Source organism: Camelus ferus, chromosome 31, assembly GCF_009834535.1.
Source record: "Camelus ferus isolate YT-003-E chromosome 31, BCGSAC_Cfer_1.0, whole genome shotgun sequence".
Classification (NCBI taxonomy): domain Eukaryota; kingdom Metazoa; phylum Chordata; class Mammalia; order Artiodactyla; family Camelidae; genus Camelus; species Camelus ferus.
In genome coordinates this window covers 9,720,667-9,742,040 of record NC_045726.1, presented here as the reverse complement: position 1 = coordinate 9,742,040, position 21,374 = coordinate 9,720,667, and the positions used below count along the sequence as shown (strand labels likewise).

General features: G+C 32.9%; 1 protein-coding gene across 2 annotated transcripts in view; it reads left to right on the top strand.

Moving 5' to 3' along the window:
• Window positions 1–21,163, top strand: part of FZD3 (frizzled class receptor 3) — a 59,393-nt gene extending 38,230 nt beyond the window's left edge. For both annotated transcript variants that reach the window (XM_032470864.1, XM_032470865.1), the window contains exons 6-7: window positions 3,346–3,579; window positions 10,765–21,163. In XM_032470864.1, the coding sequence (XP_032326755.1) occupies window positions 3,346–3,579; window positions 10,765–10,978 (448 nt within the window). In that variant the 3' untranslated portion in view covers window positions 10,979–21,163. The remainder of the gene's footprint in view (window positions 1–3,345; window positions 3,580–10,764) is intronic.
• The last annotated feature ends 211 nt before the right edge of the window (window positions 21,164–21,374 follow it).

Here is a 21,374-nt window from a genome sequence, read left to right as displayed (position 1 = left end):
TTACAAATGAGAAAACACAGAGGTTAAGTGCCTTGGCTGAAGTCACGTAGGTATCAGGTAAGACTTCCATTTCCAATTGTCCATTGTTCTTCCAAGTTACACCATAAATTATTTAAAGAGATAGCATGTTATTCCATTCTCATGTAGTATACTTTAAAGCCAAAATAGTAAAATATTAGTAGATAAAATGAAATATGTTAAATTATTTTAATTTGTAGTTGTTGGCCACACTGCATATTAGTGTCATGATAAAATGTAAAATTTGCCAAAACAGTCTTCTGAGAGTATATTTAAGAAATCTTTAATTTTCTGAACCCATAGTTAATAAAATACAAAATAAGACCCTGAAGTATTCACAAAGGAACAAATGATTTCAAACTTTGTACTAAGTATAAATCTTGCATGTGTAACTGTATTTGAATTATCATAAATTCTAAGTTAGTGGAGTCCATATTCTTACAATTTAACTTAACTTACAGTAAATGGAAAGATTTACCATGGAAAATGGGTTTTGGGGGATAGTCTGTAAAAGTCTTAAGATTATATTTAAAATGTTGTTGTGTCTTGCATAGGTTAATGTAATTTTTTATACAATGTAAAGTACTTCAAAAGCAAAATCTGTATTTTCTATAATATCAGTAATTAACAATTTCTGTCATACAGATTAGATTGAGATTAAAAAAAAAACACAATTTAAAAGTACACATTTCTAATTACCATATCTGAGACTACTACTAGGGATACCAGATAATGCATTTCTCCTTTAAATACAGATTCATACGGCAGAGAAGGACAGAAGGGGAAAGATTAATTCAGCAACAACAAAAATGTATTTCCTAGGAATTCTTTGAGAAAGTCTTTAGTGAATGCTTACTATGTGCGGTGAACTATTTTGGGATACCAAGGATTCAGTAGCAAACAAAACACGCCAAGTCCTTGCTTTCATGGAATGTCCTTCCTTGGGGGAGTTATCTATATATTCTTTGAAATTTTAAAATATGTTTTAATCACAGTAAAACATAATGCTAAGGAAAGAGTTTGAATTAAACATTTCTGGTCACCTCTGGAGCATACACAAACAATTCTGTAATAGGATTGTATTAGAAATTCCAGATAGAGCTACATGCAACTACCCTTATGGGGATTCACCTTAGTTATTTGGGGGATCCTGGTTGGGCCAGAATCCTTTTGAAACTGGTTACAGCTACCAAGGACCCTCCTATTTGGTTTTCTGCAACCATGGATCTCCTCCCAACGAAGTCATTGTGATCCTCCTCGCTGGGACTGTGCTCTTTGCTAGACTGGCAGCTCTTTATTCTGGAGCTCAAGAGTGTGAGCACTGTAGAGCTACTTCTAGCATTTGTCTGGTTTAGCCTTTGAGAAATGACTAGATAGTAATCATAATAATGGTAACCAATTAATTGAGAACATTTAATACTTCAAGCACTGTTTTAAGCTTTTTACATATTATTAAGTCGTTCAATCTTCTAAACAATCCTGTGAGGTAGATCATCGTTTTACAGATAAGAAACTGAGGCAAAGAACCAAGGTTTAATAGCTAGTGGATGGTAGAATTGAGATTCAATCCCAGGCAATCCAACGCTAGCCTCTAGTCTTTGCTTTTAACCCCTCTGTTATTCTGTGCTGTAGAGACTGGCTTCTAAAATCATGCTAGTCAAATTAGTGTTCTTCCTCTTAAGTGAAGCCATATTTAAGACTGTTTATGCTAATAATTTTGACACTGATTGAAACATTTTTAGAAATATTCTTTTGGAATTATCTGGGTCACATCACTTAACTTCTCTGGACCTCTGTTTTCTTAATTTGTAAAATGAGGGGACAAACCTTCACCATTTGAAGGTGAATTAAATTTTTGGAATAACCAGAAGTCAGTTTGAACCAATTTTTATAAATGTTTAGAAAATAAAATCAGCAGTCAAGTGTAACTTGGGATGTGTGTATATATGAATGGGGCTGTTGATGGGAGGAGAACAAATGTTGTTGTTCTATTTTTGACTTGTTCTTTCTTCTGTCTATTCTTTGACATTTTGTTTTTAGGGTATATGTAAACATTATGTTTTATCATTACTTTATGATGGACTTCTAAAGTATTTAACCTTAAGTTTGATCTCAACTGTTGTTTTTGTTGCGTGACTTTTGGAAAGTTCTTTAATCCCTTAGAGCCTCAGTTTCTTCATCTATAAAATGGGGATCAATATTTATTCTTAATAGATATCTATCCCAATTTGGAACTATCTTCTTAGAACATTAATCTCCATAATAAAAACATTATTAAGGAGGATCAAAGGAGAGTATTTGTAAAATACCTGGTACGATGCGGGTACCCAACAAATATCAGTCCTCTTTGAGCCCTTCTACCCCAGCACTAAACACAGCAGCAATAACAACAATCCTCTTGTAATTTGAAAACTGAGAATATATGCACTTTCTCAATGTACTATCCAGTCTTTACATGTTAGAGGTTTTTTAAGTGAAATTGTTTCTCTAATTTTAACTTTACATATGATTGTCATAGTCATCTATTTACATAAATTGAAACAGTGATCTTTGCAACTTTTTAGTTGGCTTTTTTATTATTACTGCTTTTTCATCATCATAAATATCTATCTGCTTTTAACCCTTTCATAGCAGTTAAACAGTTTTGCTCTTGATAATAATTCATCCCCTTAAATTTTTTCTTAAGCCTTTAATATGTTAATTGTACATTTGTTTAAATTAACTTCTCATATGTTTTGTTCTAATTATGGCCATTTATGTTTATTCCAGCACTTGACAACTGCTTCTGTCATAAAATCAATTTGTAGCCTTAAAACGACTGCTCTTACAAGTTAAAAAATGTGTCTATGCCATGATGAGGCCTCCACTACTTCTATAAACCATGCAAGGAAATAATTTCTCTACTTTATAGTAATATCTTTGTAATACTTCAGTGTCCTTGAGAATCATAAATTTCTTTAGCTGAAAGGGGCTTTTTAGAAATGATAAAACTGTATACCTTCATTTTATAGATGAGGAAAATTAAGGAAAGGGTATAGTGACTTGCCTAAAATCACATTTATTGATAGAATTGGAACTAAAATCCTGATTTCCTTATTATATATGAACCTCTTTCCATCATACCATTTTAGGGGACAGATTGACACAGATTTTTGTTATATTCTTTCTTCTGTCAACAATGTTACCTTATATTTGTCCTAAAGACATTATTTGGGGAGCAATTAATTTCAAGAATAATGTCTGTTTTTCCAAAAAGGGTTTTGTTTTGTTTTGTTTGGTCCATAGGGATGTTAGTCTGTATCTTAAACTTGATATTTTGTTGTCTAGGATAGTGAATGAGAGCCGACAGGTACTTCAGGAACCTGATTTTGCTCAGTCCCTCCTGAGGGATCCAAATACTCCTATTATAAGAAAATCAAGAGGAACTTCCACTCAAGGAACATCCACTCATGCTTCTTCAACGCAACTGGCTATGGTGGATGATCAGAGAAGCAAAGCAGGGAGTGTCCACAGCAAAGTGAGCAGCTACCACGGCAGCCTCCACAGGTCCCGTGATGGCAGGTGAGTTGTATTGGTAGCTTAGTTTATTTCATATACTGAGTTAGAGTCACATAGCTTCAGAAGGAATAGTAGCCAATTCTGAAAAAGAAGTTCATCATTATTAACCTTTTTTGGACTTTGCTAGGTAAAGTTGTCCCAGATTATGGCCAGACTTAACATTAGTCAGAGGGGTTTAGGGTTTAGACTTGATGGAGTAAGCAATATGGAGTCATTGAAGGGTATTATTGATCAGGAAGAAGGCAGGGTAAAAGTCATTATTTTAGTAAGATTAATTTAACAAGCTGTTATGGAATACCTACCGTGTCAGGCATTGTGCTAGGCTCTGGGAATACAAAAATGATTTAGGCATGATCTTTGTTCTTAATAAATGTAGTACAGCCACTATGGAAGACAGTATGGAAGTTTCTCAAAAAACAAAATTAGAACTACCATATTCTCACCAAAAGTGTAGGAAGGTTCCTTTATCTCCACACCCTCTCCAGCATTTGTCATTTGTAGACTTTTTGATGTTGGCCATAATGGCTGGTGTGAGGTGATATCTCATTGTAATTTTGATATGCATTTCTCTAACAATTAGTGATGTTGAACATCTTTTCATGTGCTTGTTGGCCATCTGTCTGTCGTCTTTGGAGAGATTTCTATTTCTTCTGCCCATTTTTTCATTGGGTTGCTTGTTTTTTTGATATTAAGGTATGTTAAGTTGTTTGTGTATTTTGAAAATTAGTCCCTTGTCAGTCACATCATTTGCAAATATTTTCTCATTTGGTAGGTTGCTGTTTCGTTTTGTTGATTGTATCCTTAGCTGTGGAAAAGCTTTTAAGTTTAATTATATCCCATTTGTTTATTTTTGCTTTTATTTCCAATACTTCAGGACCTGGTTCAAAAATATACACAAATGAACTACTTATTATTTATAACTTAGATGATTGATTTCTTGAATATGTGTAAGCACATTTGTCCTTTATGATTAGATTACTGCATTCTGTTGATTTTTACTTTGGTTGGCTTTATTCCTTTGATAACTATGTTAAGTTTAAAAAGCTAATGCTCTAAACTGTTCTTAGAAACAGTGCACAGTACATGTATGTAAATTTTAAAATGGTTTCATCTTTCAATGAGTTGCTCTTCCTAGAATAAACTTTGTTTTAAAATAAATAAAGTTTAAAAAAAAAAGAAACTACAATATGATCCAGCAATCCCACTCCTGGGTATATATCTGAAAAAAAAAAAACAAAACCACTAATTCTAAAAGATACATGCACCCCAGTGTTTATAGCAGCATTATTTACAATTGCCAAGATAAAGAAGCAACCCAAGTGTCCATCAGTAGATGAATGGATTAAGAAGATGTGGTATATACAAAGAAATACTACTCAGCCATAAAAGAGAATGAAATTTTGCCAATTGCAGCAACATGGATGGACTTGGAGAGCATTATGCTAAATGAACTAAGTCAGAGAAAGACAAATACTGTATGATATCACTTATATGTGGAATCTAAAAAAATACAACAAATTAGTGAATATAACAAAAAAAAGAATCAGACTCACAGATACAGAGAACAAACTAGTGATTATCCAGTGAGGGGAGCATTAAAGGGGTGAGGGGAGTACAGACTATTGGATGTAAGTTAGGCTACAAGGATGTATTGTACAGCACAGGGAATAGAGCCAATGTTTTGTAATAACTGTAAATGGAGTGTAACCTCAAAATTATATAAAAATTTAAAATTAATTAAAAAAAAGAAAGATAATGTAGTCAGTATTTGTGTTGTAGTTAAAAGCATTGGGTCTGAAATGGTAAGCCTCAGTTTCCTCATCTGTAAAATGGAAATAGTAATACTACCTGCCTCTTTAGGAATGTTGTAAAAAATTAATGAAATAATATACCTAATTGTTTGGAACAGTGCTCATCTCAGTAAGTACCTGATATCAACTTCTATTATTATCATTATAAGTGAATAATTAAAGTAAAACGCAAGGATAGTGGTATGGTCCAGAGGTTGGCAAACTTCTTCTATAAAGAACCACATAATAAATAACTTGGCTTTCTGGGTCATATGGTCTCTGTTGCAATTATTCATCTCTGTTATTGTAGCACTAAAGCAGCCATAGACAATATGTAGTCAGAATGGAAATGGCTGTGTTCCAGTAAAACGATTTACAAAAATAGGAAGGGGCCATATTTGACCAGTGGACCATAGTTAGCCAACCCCTGTTTGTAGGTGTGTAGTAGCACGGAGGAAGGAGTGATTGATTCTGGTGGGGGGATGGTGGGAGAAAGCATCACAGAGAATGTTTGGGAGAAGGCTGTTAGGTTTGATGGTGGAGACACTAGAATTAGAAACTTTTTAGAAGCTTTGTAGTTATTCAGTTGAGAGATGATGCAGGCTTCTAGGAGAACTGTGGCAGTGGCAAGAGAGGAAGAGCTGATCTGAAAGATATTTAATAAGAAATGAAATGATAGGAGTTGGTAGTGGATTAAAAGCAATTGGAGAGAATGAATGTGCCAAAGATTTTTTTTTTTAAGATTTCTAGTTTGGGAAAAAGAAAATGAAAGTTCTAACGCCTAAGATGGAAAGTGTTCTATGTTCACTTTAAAACATCTCTGTTTCTGTAACTGTCCTGTATCCTTCCAATCTCATTCCATCCTTTCTCTCAGACTTCTCTGTCCTCCCAATGTAGGATATGACTCCCATACTTCCTCTATTTTTAGACCTTCTGGTTTTTCCTCTCAACTTGCTTTCCTTTGTCTTCTAACTTGGTCAGCTACTCTGTGTTTGAAAAAGCAGGAACCTTTCTTTGATTTTTTTCTCTTTTATGCATTTTTTTCTTCTCCATGCTAGATTTTTGAAATGCATATTTTGAATGTTTCCTTTCTACCGGTCCCATCCTTCATTCCTTGTATTTCTAGTCTTTTTCACATTCTTACCCACCTAAACTATACCTTCTAACATGACCAATAACCAGTTTTTTTAAACTACATTTTAAGATCCTTTCTCTTCCCTGCCTTTTCCTTCCAGTCAGCGCTCATATATGAACAGCATTCTTTTAAGGGACACAGAAATGGAAGACAGAACAGTAAACAGTCAGTTATAATATACAATATAATGGGTATGATAAAATCATTTACAAGGTGCTTTGGGATCCCAGAGAAGAAAGCCATCTGAGTCATCATGGAAAGTCAGAGAAAGCTTCACAAACAAGACAGCACTTCTACTTTGAATAGGGTTCAGAGGAGGCAGTTGGAAATGAAAGACAAGGAAACAGCACATGCAGAGAAAAGGAGGACAAACAGGTAGTTAGGTACCAGGGCAACCGTAGGACATGAAACATGCTGAGAGGAGTTTGGGGTTTTTTTCTTTTTATTTATTTACAACAGTGAGAAACTATTAAAGGACTTTGAGTTTTGGGGTGACAAAATCAGATTTGTATTTTAGAAAGATCACTTTGACAACAGCATAGGAGAGGAGATTGTAAGTAAACCCAGTTGGGAAGTTTTTACAGTAATTTAGCAGTCTTAAGACACTCATAAGGAGGTTGGGAACCAGAGAATCTTTTAGAATAGGTTCTGTGAATACCACAGTCCATGAACTGACTCTCAGCATTTTTTGATATTTGGCATTTCTAGCCTCACCCTTTTCAATAAGGAATGAACAGTTATTTATAGTACATTTCTTATGCATCGTGGTATCCTGTGTGTAAAGAGATATACAGAAGAAAGGTGAAGTATAATTTCTGTTTTCTAGGAGCAATAACCTTCTAGGAAAGATAGGACATATACATAAGAACCAATTAAAAAACAATGCAGGCCAGCATAGAACTAAAACAGTAAGTATTAGAGATGATCAGTGTTCTAGAACTTTAGAAAAGGGAAAGATCAGATTGGCCCATGAAGATATCTCAGAGGAGATAAATAGGATGAATGAATGGTAATAAAAGATAAGTTTATATCGAGTAGACTTTCTGAAGGCAGTTAAACACAGGAGGATTTCAGCTTCTGTAATCTGAATGGAGTTGGAGTTTAGATAAGAAAATTTATAATCATTAGGTAGTTGGTAGTTAAAATTGTGAGACAGAATCCCTTGAATCTTAATAAAAAAAAAAAAAAAACAGACCAAGAACAAAACCTTGGTAAATACAGGAATGATAATAATACATTAAGAATAGCCTAGCATGTGATTCAGAGAAAGTGCTTATAGACATATGAAGGTGTCATGGAAACTACGGGATAGATAACAGCCTCCTGTAATGGCTTTTCCCACTTCTCTGCTTAATTAAAATCATACCTATCCTTTAAGGCCTGCTCAATTCTCATATCTATGGCAATTAATTAATTGCTTTTTCATCATTCTTTTAATATGACCTATTTTCAAAATAGTTTTCTTTCCTGAGCTAAGTGTGCAGCTTCTGGAGAATGAAAACTAGGTGACAGACATGTCTGAATTCCCCCACAGTATCTTGCCCAGTGCTAGTCATATATATATATATATATATATATATATATATATATATATATATATATATATATATATATATATATATATATATATATATTAGGAGACAGATCTATCAAACAACTTTAGAAATAATGTGGGCATGCCATCTCGTGGAGATTTCTTTCTGCATCAGTCAGTTTTTAAGTTTGTATGTTGACACTGTATTTTGGCCATGGTTTTCTCATCATCTCATGGTAGCTTGGCTATGAGATCATACATACATGCACATACCTGCTTCTCAGTACTCACTCTAGTCCAGACTCCTTGATGGATAATTACTGATCTCAGTGCTACATGAAATCAAATAGGCTTAGGTAAGTATACCTACACATGTGTGTACACTTCAGAGAAAAAGTAATTGGTAGTTAGATGAGAGGATGTAGGAGAGGAAGTAGATGAGTAGGTAGGTGGAAGTTTGAGAATGAGTGGTTAGGTTGGTAAGTAGGTAACATGACAAGAGAAAGCTAAGGGCTGAATAATGAGATACTAGTAAAACTACAGTGAATTCGATGACTTGTGTTAATGGTAGCAAACAGTATAGAGAATCAAAAAGAGTGAATCATCTTTTAGTTTCTTTCATTTTGACTTAGGAATACACCATATTATCTTTGTAGCAAATTAACCATTCTAACTGGTTTGCCCAAGCTTGTATTAAAATGTAATGTACATTTTCATATTGTGTATTAGAGTAGATGGTCACAGTGGTTTAAATGATTGTCAAAAGATAAATAAACTTGATAATTCCCATATATACAAGTGAAATTAAACACTCATTAAATTTATTTTTCTGCGTAGTGGATTCCTAATTATCCGTGGGCAGTGTTGTTCATATTCTAGAATTTTGTGGACAGCCATATATTTCACTTAGACAGTTAGACATAAGAACTCAATATAATAATTTTTTTCTGTGAAAAAAATGCATTCTTTGAGTCTTATTTGTTAAATTAAACTCAAAGATTTAGGTTTCATTTTAGAAAATACCCAATTCATATTTTTAATTAATTTGATATCATTCCTAGAACACTGCATCATATTTACTTTTTTTCACTTGCCATATTTATTTGAAATAGATATTCATTAAGCCATTGAAAGGTGAAAGATCTCCAAATTAGCTGATAAATCATACTTAGTAAAATCTTTCAGTTTAGGGCAGTAATCATTATGCAAAATAATGAATTATTAACTAGAATAACAAGCTCATTCTGAAATACTTTCATTTGCAAACATTGTGATTATTTTACCAAAACATGCAAATCAAATTTAAAACTATTTATATTCTGAATGTGAAAAGTCTTTTAATAAATAAGAATTAAGTGCTATTTTATCCATTAACATGAGAAATTTTTAAAGTATTTTAAATGTAGCTTTTCATTCTTAAATTTCTTTTTCGCTTTATTTGAACTGGAAAAAAAAAAGGCATGCTTTCTTTTATAATTTTCAAAGGACATAATTTTTAAACTCTGATCTAATGAAAACATTACTTGACAAGCACTGCTATAAAACCAGATTACCTTGGTAGTGTATGAATCAGTCTTTAAAATCTTTAAATTTTATGAGTAATTCATATTGAGTTATGAAATTTGTTATAATTCTTATGAAAGAAATGACAAATTAATGCATTTTGACAGCCAGTAGGTTTTCAGCTGCTTGTGATTAGTTCTTTTGATGACTATTTAAAAAAAGAATGGCCTGCTACCTCCTCTTTATTTTTAGAAATATTACTTAAAATATAATGTATAATAAGGTTATAAATTATATTCAGTTAAGTTTTCTTTGATATTTGTTACTCTAAATTAAATGCTTTTTATAAATAGGTGTTATAGTGTGTATGTGTGTGAGTTCTTACCTCTAATAGGGGCTCAGTGAATCAGGATTGCAGCAAAAGAAAATGTAACAGCTCCCATTGCTGCTTTTCAAGATAAGAACAATGATGGAGAAGAAGATGGCCTGCAATAAGCAAAGTAGCCCAGTTGACATACTCAAAAGCTGCCTTTTGGGCTAAGGGTATGGAAAGAACTTGCTTTTGCAGGAATATGGGTTACAAAGTGTTAGGAGGTTGTTACTTGTATATTTAAGCTGATATATCTTCTATGAAATAGCTTCCTCACAGCCGCAAGCCCTCGTGAAAGTAATTAAGACCATTTACAGGTAGTTATTTCTGCTGTTAACTGGGTGCTCTGGAAAGAAGCTGTCCACACTTAGTCCTCATTGCTTGCCAGTTCACTCACTTTTTTTAAAGGTTATACTAATTTTTCCTCTAATTTCATACGCTCTCTTTTCCAATCCTAGTCTTTTAGTAAAATGGGAGTTTGCTGTACTACTGATTATAATCAATCTTCTAGACTCCCTGGGACAATGCCATATTTCTTCTGTTTTTATTCTTTCTCTTCCTGAACTCACTTCATAACCCAAAATTTATTTGAATGAGAAAAGTATCCATACTTAACATAGCTCCAGAACACCCACTCTGCTTAACTTCAGCTTCTGTCCTTTTGGAAGGCATCCCTTAATTCTGAGCCTAATTGGCCGTGTGAATAATTCTACAGTGTAAATCATCAAAAGTTGGTTGTTACGCTTTCACTTGTTAGTTTCCCAGTCGTTTCACTTAATGAGATATTTTCATGAAAATTTTTAGTATTTTCTAGTGTGTTTTGTTACCTACTTCAAAGTAAACTCTTCTGTATCAGGTATACTCCCTGCAGTTACAGAGGAATGGAGGAGAGACTACCTCATGGCAGCATGTCACGGCTAACAGACCACTCCAGGCACAGTAGTTCTCATCGGCTCAATGAACAGTCACGACACAGCAGCGTCCGAGATCTCAGTAACAACCCTATGACCCACATCACACATGGCACCAGTATGAATCGGGTTATTGAAGAAGATGGAACCAGTGCTTAAACTGTCCTGTCTAAGGTGGAAAACTTGTGCTGTTTAAAAAGCAGATTTTACCCTTTGCCTTTGCATGACTGATTGCTGTAACTCACCGTTATGATGCTTTCAGTCAGGTGCAGATTGTGTCCACTGAAAAAGTAAATTTTTGCTTTTTATATTGCATCAAACTTGGAACATCAAGGCATCCAAAATGTTAAGGATCATATCATCACATAAATAATTCTTATTTCTAGGCTATGAAGAAAAATTACTTGTCTGGTAAGCATTTTTACAAACCCACTTATTTTATATTTAGAAAAATTCTAAACGTGTGGTGACTGCTTTGTAGTGAACTTTCATATATCAACTCGTCATGAGATAACATTCTGGTAGTTCTGTTAATAAAATTTCAGAATTAAAGAAATTTTCTATGCAAGGTTTATTTCTCAGATGAATAGCAAGATTTGTAGTTTTCTTTCCACTAAGTGAAAAAGAACTGTGTTTTTAAACTGTAGGAGAATTTGATAAATCAGCAAGGTTATTTTAGCTAATAGAATATAAAATCAACAGAAGAATCTGATTAATCTATTGAAGGCTCTTTTGAAATTCTATCAAAATAATCCTTATCCAGAGAAATGCAGGAAGGGTCAGCAATGGAGTAAAAGTGGAGATGGGCATTTTTTTTCCCAGTAATTATCCTGTTTTTATTACTTTTGTAAATATCACTTTTACTGGCTGTGTTTTTGTAACTCACCCATATGCATGATGGAAACTACTTAATTTGTAGCCGTCTTTTCCCATGTAGTGGTATTGATTCATAGAGAGCTTCATGTTCAGATCTGTTCTGTGGAAGCATGTAATAAGATAAGTATCACATTATAAGGTTTTTTGTGGTAACCATAATTACAGTGGCAGAATGTTTCCTCTGTATTCATTGTTGTGTTTCTCTTCAGTGAGATGTGATCTTGCCAAAGCCACCAGATCTTGGTATCCAGGCCCTTCCTATCAGTGAGTCCTATTGTCCACCTTTGCATTGCCCGATACCCAATAGACTACAGCTTTTGTCCCACACCCTTATTTTCAGATTCTGGATCATTCTTGTTTACAGCTGAAATATATATAACCTGAGTCCAAAGTAGTGATTAATTTGGGTTATTTGAAAATCATTGTTGCTAAATGAAGCATGATTAGTCTTGCTGTGACGTATCTTTTACTCTTAAAAAAAGTCAACTCAAAAATGTTTGACATTTTGTCTTGTAATGTTTATATAATTTAACAATAAAAACTGCAAATTTTATTAGGCATGAAATTGATCAGAAAGGAAGGAAAAATTCTGGAAAATGCTGGATGTGTTGTTATATAGAAAAGCATATTTAAACTAGTTGTCCTCAACTCTGACTACAGATAAGAATCACTTGGGGAACCTCTGGTGCCCAACACCTTCCTCTTGTTTAGATGAGAATTGGTACTTATTTAAAAAAAAAAGTTTTCCAGATTATTCTATTTTGCAGCCAGGCTGCAGGCTTTTTTAAACTAACTTGCCCTGATGATGATCTGATGGCATCATATTATATCATGTGAAAATCAGTGTTATGCTTTTATATCATTACCTGATACACAGTTGGAATTCTGGACCCCACTCCTAAAGATTATTCTCGAAAGTAAGTCAAAGGTGATGGTAGGACTTAAAAATCTGTAGTTATAAAAATACCACAGGTGATTCTTATGCAAGTATCTAAGAATCACACTTTAAAAAATATTCTAGGCTCCAGAGAGGCTGGCTTTGCCAAATGCTAGTTTTTGACCTTTAACAAGTCAACCTCTCTGAGCCTCAGTTCCCTTGTTTGTAAATGAAGATAGAAGATAAATACCTACCTCACAAAGTTGTCAAATAGGGATCAAATGGAAAATCATTTGAAAGCTCTTTGAAAACTGTAAAGTGTTATGAAATATAAGGGATTAAGATTTTTGACGATTTAAGAGATTTGTTTGAGGGCTACCATGGTACATTCCTTGACATGTGTTTAATTCATGTGTACTTTTTTCTCTCCTTCTTTAAAACAAAAAGTACCAAGAAATTAGGTATTGAAAAAGAAGCTTTCATCAGACACAAGAGTCAGTTTTCTGATAATAATAATTTGTTTGCGTATCATGTTTTTTCTTTCAAGGGACATATTTCTTAATATTTATTATTAATTCTTCATGAGATATATTTGACCATTTGGCTGAAATGTCTTACTTTTCCTCTATCTTCATTGTCTTTCCCCTTTGAACTGGAGTTAGAACTCAAGACAAGGAGTCTGAATTCTCTCATATCTGACAGTTAGTAAACTTTTTTCTCTGAAGGCCAAACTTTAACAACTCATTTATAGTAAGTCGGTAATTCATGAGGCTTTTGTCGGAGAATTCACCCTGAGAACAGCATAAGAGACCAAAACAAACATTCAGACACAAAAATAAGAAGTTAGTATAGAAGGTACCAGTTTGAGCTCAAAGATGTTGTCATCCGTCACCATCTGTATTACATTATCAATTGCCAAAATGTTAATTGGTTTTCTTGTACAAGTGGGCTGTATAACTGTATAGACAGTCAAGTGAACATCGTTATGAAAATCTTTGTGCTTCCTGATTTTTATATATTCATTTGTATCTTCCCTATTAAACTGTTGGTATATTTGTAAATGCTATTTGGCCTTTCAGTTACTTTCAGTACCTTAGTTTTGCTCCACAAAATTTACTTAATATTAGTATTGTTAATCCATTGTTTTAAATAACAGTTTAGAAGTAAATAAGTATTTAGTTTTGGCCACGTTATTTATCAAACTAAGTACTCCGAATTAAGATTTTTTTTCATTAAAGAGACAGTTGAAGAACTATGGCAAAACAACAATTTCAAGTCTCAACCAACTTAAACCAACTTGAGCAAGTCTGCTGAACAGCTTTCTTACCATATGTTTAACTTTAATTTGTGTTGTGATTGGCATATGATAATGTTTAGTATTTTATTTGTTCAGTTGTCAACTGAGAAAATAGTAGTTCTCTCCAAAATGTTAATATAAAACCAAAAGTTTTTTGAGAAGTACTCTGATTTCAGCAATACTGTACTGAATTTTTTCAGTAATTAAAGCAAAAGATTCAAGACAATATTAAGCTCGAGACAATAATTAGATTCAAAGAACATTTGATTAATAACAACAGCTAGCAGAGGACATAGTAGGTTTTCAGTAAATACCTAAATGAGTCAATGACTCATGTCATGCAACTCACTTTTACTCTAGTAGTGAGAGTCTCACTTCAAAGAAGTTTGGAGAATCTAAATTTAAACTAAGTGAAATGAAGTCTCTGCTTTACCAGAATAATATGTAGCAAGTAACAATAAGTGAATTGCACCAAGTAAAGCTAATTTCTCCTAGAGTAACAGTCCATATTACTATTTTAATTAAAGAAATATATATACAAACTTCGTTATATTAATTTTAAAAGGTGAACAGCAATTCTTAGAAGTATTTAGGTTCTTGGTGGTTTTATGTGAAGCTAGATCTTTGTGTACTAGTTGGGTGAATAAATATTCAAGAAAACCATTATTAATGATGATTTTCTTTTTCTAAAGCTGTTTCTTAGAGCAGACTTACAAAAATTCTAAGAATTTCTTCAAATTAGAAAATTTACTACATTTTAACCTACCTCATTAGTTTCTTTGTGATAATAATAGCTGGAAATAACTGAAGTTATAACTATATTGGTTTAGGCTATATACCCATGAAATAAAAGGAACTACTTAAAAATCTTTGATAAAATAGTGGATCATTGGCTAGAGCTTAGAAAACATTAATATACCAAAATTTCATTATGATTATATTTATATTGCTTTTGACATGCCAAAGGTGTATTTATATTTCATCATACTTGGATGACTAACATAGTCTAGTGTAATGAAAATTCTACTGAGCTTGGAATTCAAAAGACCCATAATTATGATGTAAACTGGATAGGTCATTTAATTTCTCTTAGTCTCAACTTCTTTGATGTAAAATAAGGTACTTTTAGGTCCTGAAACCTACCTCACTGACATCATGAGGATCAAATTAGATAACAGGCATTATAGTGCTCTTTAACCTGTAAATTGCCCTACTGATAGTGTTCTTGTTAGAATTTGGGGTTACAGAAAACAAGGATAATAGTCTTCAGTTGTATTTAGCAATAACAACAGAATAGACAATTAGATCAGTGTTCATTTGGTACAGTCTTTAAATCAATTCAATTAACCCTTTAAAATGAGGTTCTCTTTCAAGAGTAGCTATGCCCTTAGATTGTATGGTCTCTTTAGTGTATGTTACAGCAGAGTATGCTCTCAGATTTTATATGGCTGAATTTACAGGTCACTTTCAACAGAACTTTAGGGATCTCCATCATATTTTTCCTTTGATAATGAATGATATAAATATATGAGCTTGGTTTCACTGAAATTTATAAGAAAAATATGAAGAGGAGGATAGGCCCTGTTTTTTTTTCCTTTGAGGATTTTCATGTGCCTAATTCTTTGCAATTAAGAACAAGTTTTTAAAAGGTGATTATTTTAAAAGGTGACTATTGTAACTTGTTGGTTTTTCATTATGGCAAAACTTTAAATTTTAAGTCATAACATTATCTTAATTGTATGCATATTTGTATATGTAATTTTTTTAAACTGTGTAAAGTAAGGATTTCTCCATTCTTTTCCATACATAAATACACAAAAGAGCATTTTTATAGAACCTAGATTTACAAAGGAACTCATGATTCTTTTAAATTTCTTTTATGCCTTTTCACAACTGATTAAAATAAGAAAGTGTACGTTTATTTCAGTTATGTTTCCTAGTAGCTGTGTAATTTTTTACATTACTTTTGTATCATTTTTATTTTATATGAAAAAGTTATATTGACATCTCTCTATATTTTAATTCTCTTCCCTTCTTTTTTGTTCTAATTATATGAGTTTTGTGCAAGGAATAGGAAGACTAAGCAGCCTTTACCTTCCATCTGACTGTGATTAGTCTCCTGGGTTTTTTTCTAATGTAAATCCTACACTTCTTTAATAGTCAAATTGATACAGGATTATAATTTTCTCTCAGGATCCAACGTCTTCTGGAAAAGAAAATGTTAAGGTCTACCCAGAACCAGCCATCTTTGTAGACATTCCTATTTGGTTAATTTATAAAGATTTCATATAATAAATTAATAAGGATGTCTCTTACTCCATGGTCTCTAATTAGAAAGTAAAATTTTGTTGCCATAAAGATAAAAGAAAGTAAAGCTTCACTCATATTTTAGCCAAATCCTATACCAGTGCAACATTACTTCCTATAAAGAGAGAATAGTTCAGTCTGTTTAAATGCATTGAAGGATGATTTCCTTCAGAGTTTTTTTTTTTTTCAGTAATCACTTTTCTCAGGAAATCTATTATGTCCTTTCTTGGACATTTTCATTTTCATTTCATTGTTCATTTTTTTCTCATTTTATTGGCCATTGTCACCAGTTTTCCCTAATCAAGAGAAATAAGCTTTTACCTTATAGTAATTCAGATTTTGAAGATTCAGTGTTCATTATTTCGATAATTATCATTCACTAGTAACAGTATTTGTAAAAGTGATATTTTCAAGTTTGTTATTTTATCATATTTCCCAAAGTAGGGTGAACTACGTTATTATAATTATTATTATTATATAGACTTGGGGGTTTTGTCATCAAGTCAGCTTGTTTGTATTGCTAACTTGCAAGTATTTCTTTAATTCTGTTGACATACATATTGACGTAAAAGAAAAAGTTTTAGAGTTTAAATGATTTCTGTTTTCTAAGTTGGCAGTTTTTTTACTGCTTAGTTAATGCACTATGTTAATTTCTAAATACCACAGAACTTTGTATCAGAAGACCTGATTTCTCATCTTGCCTCTCTTTTCAATGAGCTGTGTAACTCTGGAATTTTATTTCTTGGGGCCTCAGTTTTCTTATCTGTAAGTGAAAGAAACAAGATTAGGTTAGGTAGTGTCTCAAATTTCACTTGTCTCTGATTTGGTTATCCCTTGACTATTTTATAATCATTATTCTAGGTTTACTTTTGTTCTTGTTGTTCTTCCCATGAACTATATTTACTAGATCAGCCTGTACTGTTAGTGCAACTTATACTTAAATTGATAGGATTCAGACATGTTGCTAGTTTTGTTTTCCATTCGTGATTTTAAGTACTTTTAAAGGAGTAAAATTATATTACAGATAATAAAACCAAGGTTACAAATAATTGACATGACTTTTTTTCTCCGAAGGGAAAAGTCTCCTAAAGAACCAATATAAGCACCGTAAAACTGATATACAGGGAAAAATGGCATGTAAAATTTTGTGATCTATGGTCTCTTAAATATGAATTTAGCCATTTAGCTATGTAGAAAAATTATTCAAGTTAAAATTAGCAAAGAAGCAGTGATAGCACTGGCCCATATAGCTATTAGGTTTTACCAACATTAAAATAATTATAAAATGTAAAAGGAATTTAAGAGGAGTGGATTGAAATTTTTCTGATCAGGAATTATTCTTATTCTTAGGCTGTATATAGTTGCCAGATTGCCAGATTGCCATGGGCAAGTGAGTGTCCTGCTTTAAAGTATTGTTAGAGATAAATGTGATTTGTTATTTTTAATTTTTTTTTTCTGGCTCTGCAGAAGATGTTTCTGTAAAGCCTCCCTCTGTGATAAAATGTAGAGATTCCATTAGTTCCCTCTCTCAGCAGAGTTATCTTGTAGATTTAATTGTGTCCTCTGAGAATCAGGCCAAGAAGCTTCCTGTTACTTTTAAAGATCATTGTCTTTGTTCTTCTTGTCTGCATTAGCTCATATCAATCTCTTGAACACTTTGGTCTATATATTTACAATCTAGGTATTGGGTCTGGTGTCTGATGGGTAGGGAAGACTAAAGGAAAGCTGATACAGGAAGCCATACTGGTTTCTGGTGTGATTTCTTCAGCTCTACTTGATTCCTTGTCTTTGGTCAGTTCACTGGATCAGGCAACTTTCCTGACTTCCAGAAATTAAATTAGATGCCCAGCTTCTCTCACTCAGACATGCCTGTATTACAGTGTTATTTTGATTGCCTGTTAAAAAAAACAACAGCAACAACTTTATTTTCAGTTCTTTGGCTTTGCATGTTTTGTTATTACATTTGTTAAACTTGAGCCTGAGGTCAAAACATTTCATGGAGTGTTTTCTGCGTTTTGATAAGAGAATATTCTACAGGATAAAACAGATCATCCTAGGGTGATTTAATTTATATTTATCCATCCACCATTTTTCTGTTTCTCTAACTGCTGCTCCTCTCCCCAGTTTTAAAAAGGAAGTTTATAAATGTCTTCCATCTCTCCCTTAGCCTTGCCTCAGATAATTTTTCTTTGAACCATTCTTGTCAGCAGAAACATTTAGTATGAAATAATTCTATAGTTCTGAGATAAAATCAACACAGTAGTCCTTTATGTTGAGCTGAGGTGATTAAGTACTTGAAAACATTGTGCTTTTTTTTTTTTATATGTGAACTTAAAATTATTATTTTTTTTTTAATCATGAAAAGGACTGTCTGATGTGAAAATGTTAGTCTGGGAGTTCTCATCAGGTGCTATTTCTACCTTCCTGTGAATTGGCACAGCAAATCTCAATTCTTTATCATTCATCTTTTTAAGACATTTTAACTTGTGTAGAATTATCCCATTTCACAGATATTTAACACAAACTTCAAACAACTTTTCTGCTTTTATTTTCAACTGACAAATTATATTTTTGAGAGTTGTTTTTTTTTTTTTTTCATTGAAGTTTAAACATACTGTATATGTGAAGGAGTGACAGCAGTTTAAACATTTACTTTGGCATGATAATGACAGCAACACCGATGTCCCTTTGCACAGTCCCAAAAAGAAAAGTCCATGTAACACACAAAAGCTATTAAATTGTCTTATTTTTGTTATTTAAAAGAGCTATGGAAGCTGTTTCTCCCAATTTAAAAATTTTGTATTAAGAAAATTCCAGCTTTGCTGTACTTTATCTGATAGTGAATTGGGAGGATGATTTATACAAGTATGTATGTCTTCAGTTTATTATAGTTAATAGTTATTTCACTTTCTGTATTATGTGATACCCAAAGCTCACACTTATTTAATGTGAATTTTATTTTGAGCCTTTTTTTGTTTCACTTTATTTTCTTAATGTTGTACAGTGTTGCATATGTTAGGTTTTCATGGTCATCTTGGCAGAAAACTGTTCTGTAGATGAACTATTCTTTCTGAGAATCGGGCCAAGGAGATTCATATTACGTGGTCATAGTTGGGTAATATTATTTTGAGCTGTGTGAGGTTGTTGGATTTGTTGATCGGATGCTAGCAATTTCACTGTGTATATTCAAGAAACAGCCAAACAAAAGATTTTTTAGAACAGATATATTGACTTCCCATTTCGACTCTTTTTATCAGCCTATCAGAGGCTTTATGAAGGAGACTAAAACTACAGATAACCATAAGTATCAAGAAAATTCTGCTTTGTTTTGTTGTTAAACTGCCCGGTTTTCAAAGATACTTAAAATGACTTCAATAATTGACTTCAGTAATTGAAGTAATTGAAAAGATATATCTTTTGGGAATACATAAGCCTTTCATGAAGTCTGTGTGTAGTTTTTAAGCTTTCATAACCTGTGATATGGTCATATATCAAAGGATTAGCCTGTAAATATCATTTAGAGGCAAAATAACTGCCCCCCCCCCAGTATATAATATGGACTCAAATTTTGCCAGCTATAGAATTTTATCTTCTTGGTAGGCATTCTAAAATAATGAATACTAGTATGTAATGAACAAACTTGCCTTAGAATGCCATTGAAAGATTTTCATTATACCTACATTTCAAGTTATAAGAATTAAAGTATATGAGTATAAAAAAGCATATAAAAATATGAAGCTCCTTCACAGGAAATCCCCAATTTTAAATAAAGCTATGATCTAGAAAGTTGTAAAAGATTGGATTGACAAACTCAGACTGTATCTCCTCATATAAATAATATCATTGTGCATAATAAGGGTAACAGGTTAGCCAACAAGAGCTGACATAGTGCACTCCAGTATTAACCTAGGTGTCTTGGTTTAGAATAAAGTGTTAGTGACTATAGCCCTTTTACCTCTCTGAAAATCTGCATTAGGAACAAACACATTGCTGTTAGCACAGATTACTATCAGTTAGTAGAATATTAAGCTTTAAAGCAAAAGTGGAAATAATTTAATTAGTGTTGGTGGAACTGTTTTGAGACAAGAGTCAACATTTAAGTGACCTAACTTGGGAATCTGCTCCTCTTTCCCTGAACCAATGTGATGTCTGACAGTGCTGTATATTGTCAGTGACGTTGAGGAAGGGAGCTAGTCATTCCTTTTTATGGGTCATGTGAAGTCAGGGCTTTGCTGGTCCCATGTTTTTCAGTTCGAGGGCTGGGTCTGAAACATGCTAGATACCCATCACCCACGCTGCTCTTCTAAGACTGACTGTGTTTCAGGCTCAGTCTGCCCTACCTTCAGCTAAGCCTGTCTTCTAGCTCTACTCCTTGATACTAAATTTAGAGATAAGCACCTTCCATTCTTGTTTTAAAAAAGCCTTTCCTCATTTTACCATTATCAACAGTGGCCACCACCTTCTCCTTTATTCAAGAGAGATAAAAGTAGAAAACATACTCCTTTTTCATTATTTTTAAACAGCCAGCACTTAGCAATTTAGTTTTCGAATCCTCTCTGGAGTAAACTGATGAGGTGATTCCAAAATTGATCTTAAAATTTTAATCTTGCTTTATCATATAAACATCTAGTTAGAAATTGTTTATGCTAAGAAAGACTTCTATTTCAGTGGCATTAGTTCTTCATGTTTCTTTTCCTATGTACTTAAAATTGTTCATTCATTTCCCGATGAGTGGAAAAGTTACTGTTGTTGAGATATGTGTAGGGCAGGTACACTTGATTAGAGCATGGACTGTACTTTCACATTAGCTGGATGTGCTTTGCACTCTGCTCTTGTAGATCTATTTTGTTTACAGTAGACTGATGTCAGTTTTTGTAAATGTTTTTACTTAGCACTTTAACTGTGAGTGTACAAACTGATTTTAAATGTAGTGGTTGTATATTTTGGTTATAAATTGGAAATTTGTAATAAAGTTAAATGATTCGTTCTCTATTTTGTCATTAGTGCCTGATCGAATATGATTTTCTACATCATCTCCTAGACTCTTCATTTAACCTATTACACTGCTGTTTTTAAATGAGGTTTACTTTACATTCTTCTAATTACTGATTTTTTCATTCATATTAACACGGGATGCACACTTATCTGGAAGATAGAAATATGTAAACACACCATTCTGTATCATTAATCTCTTTCAC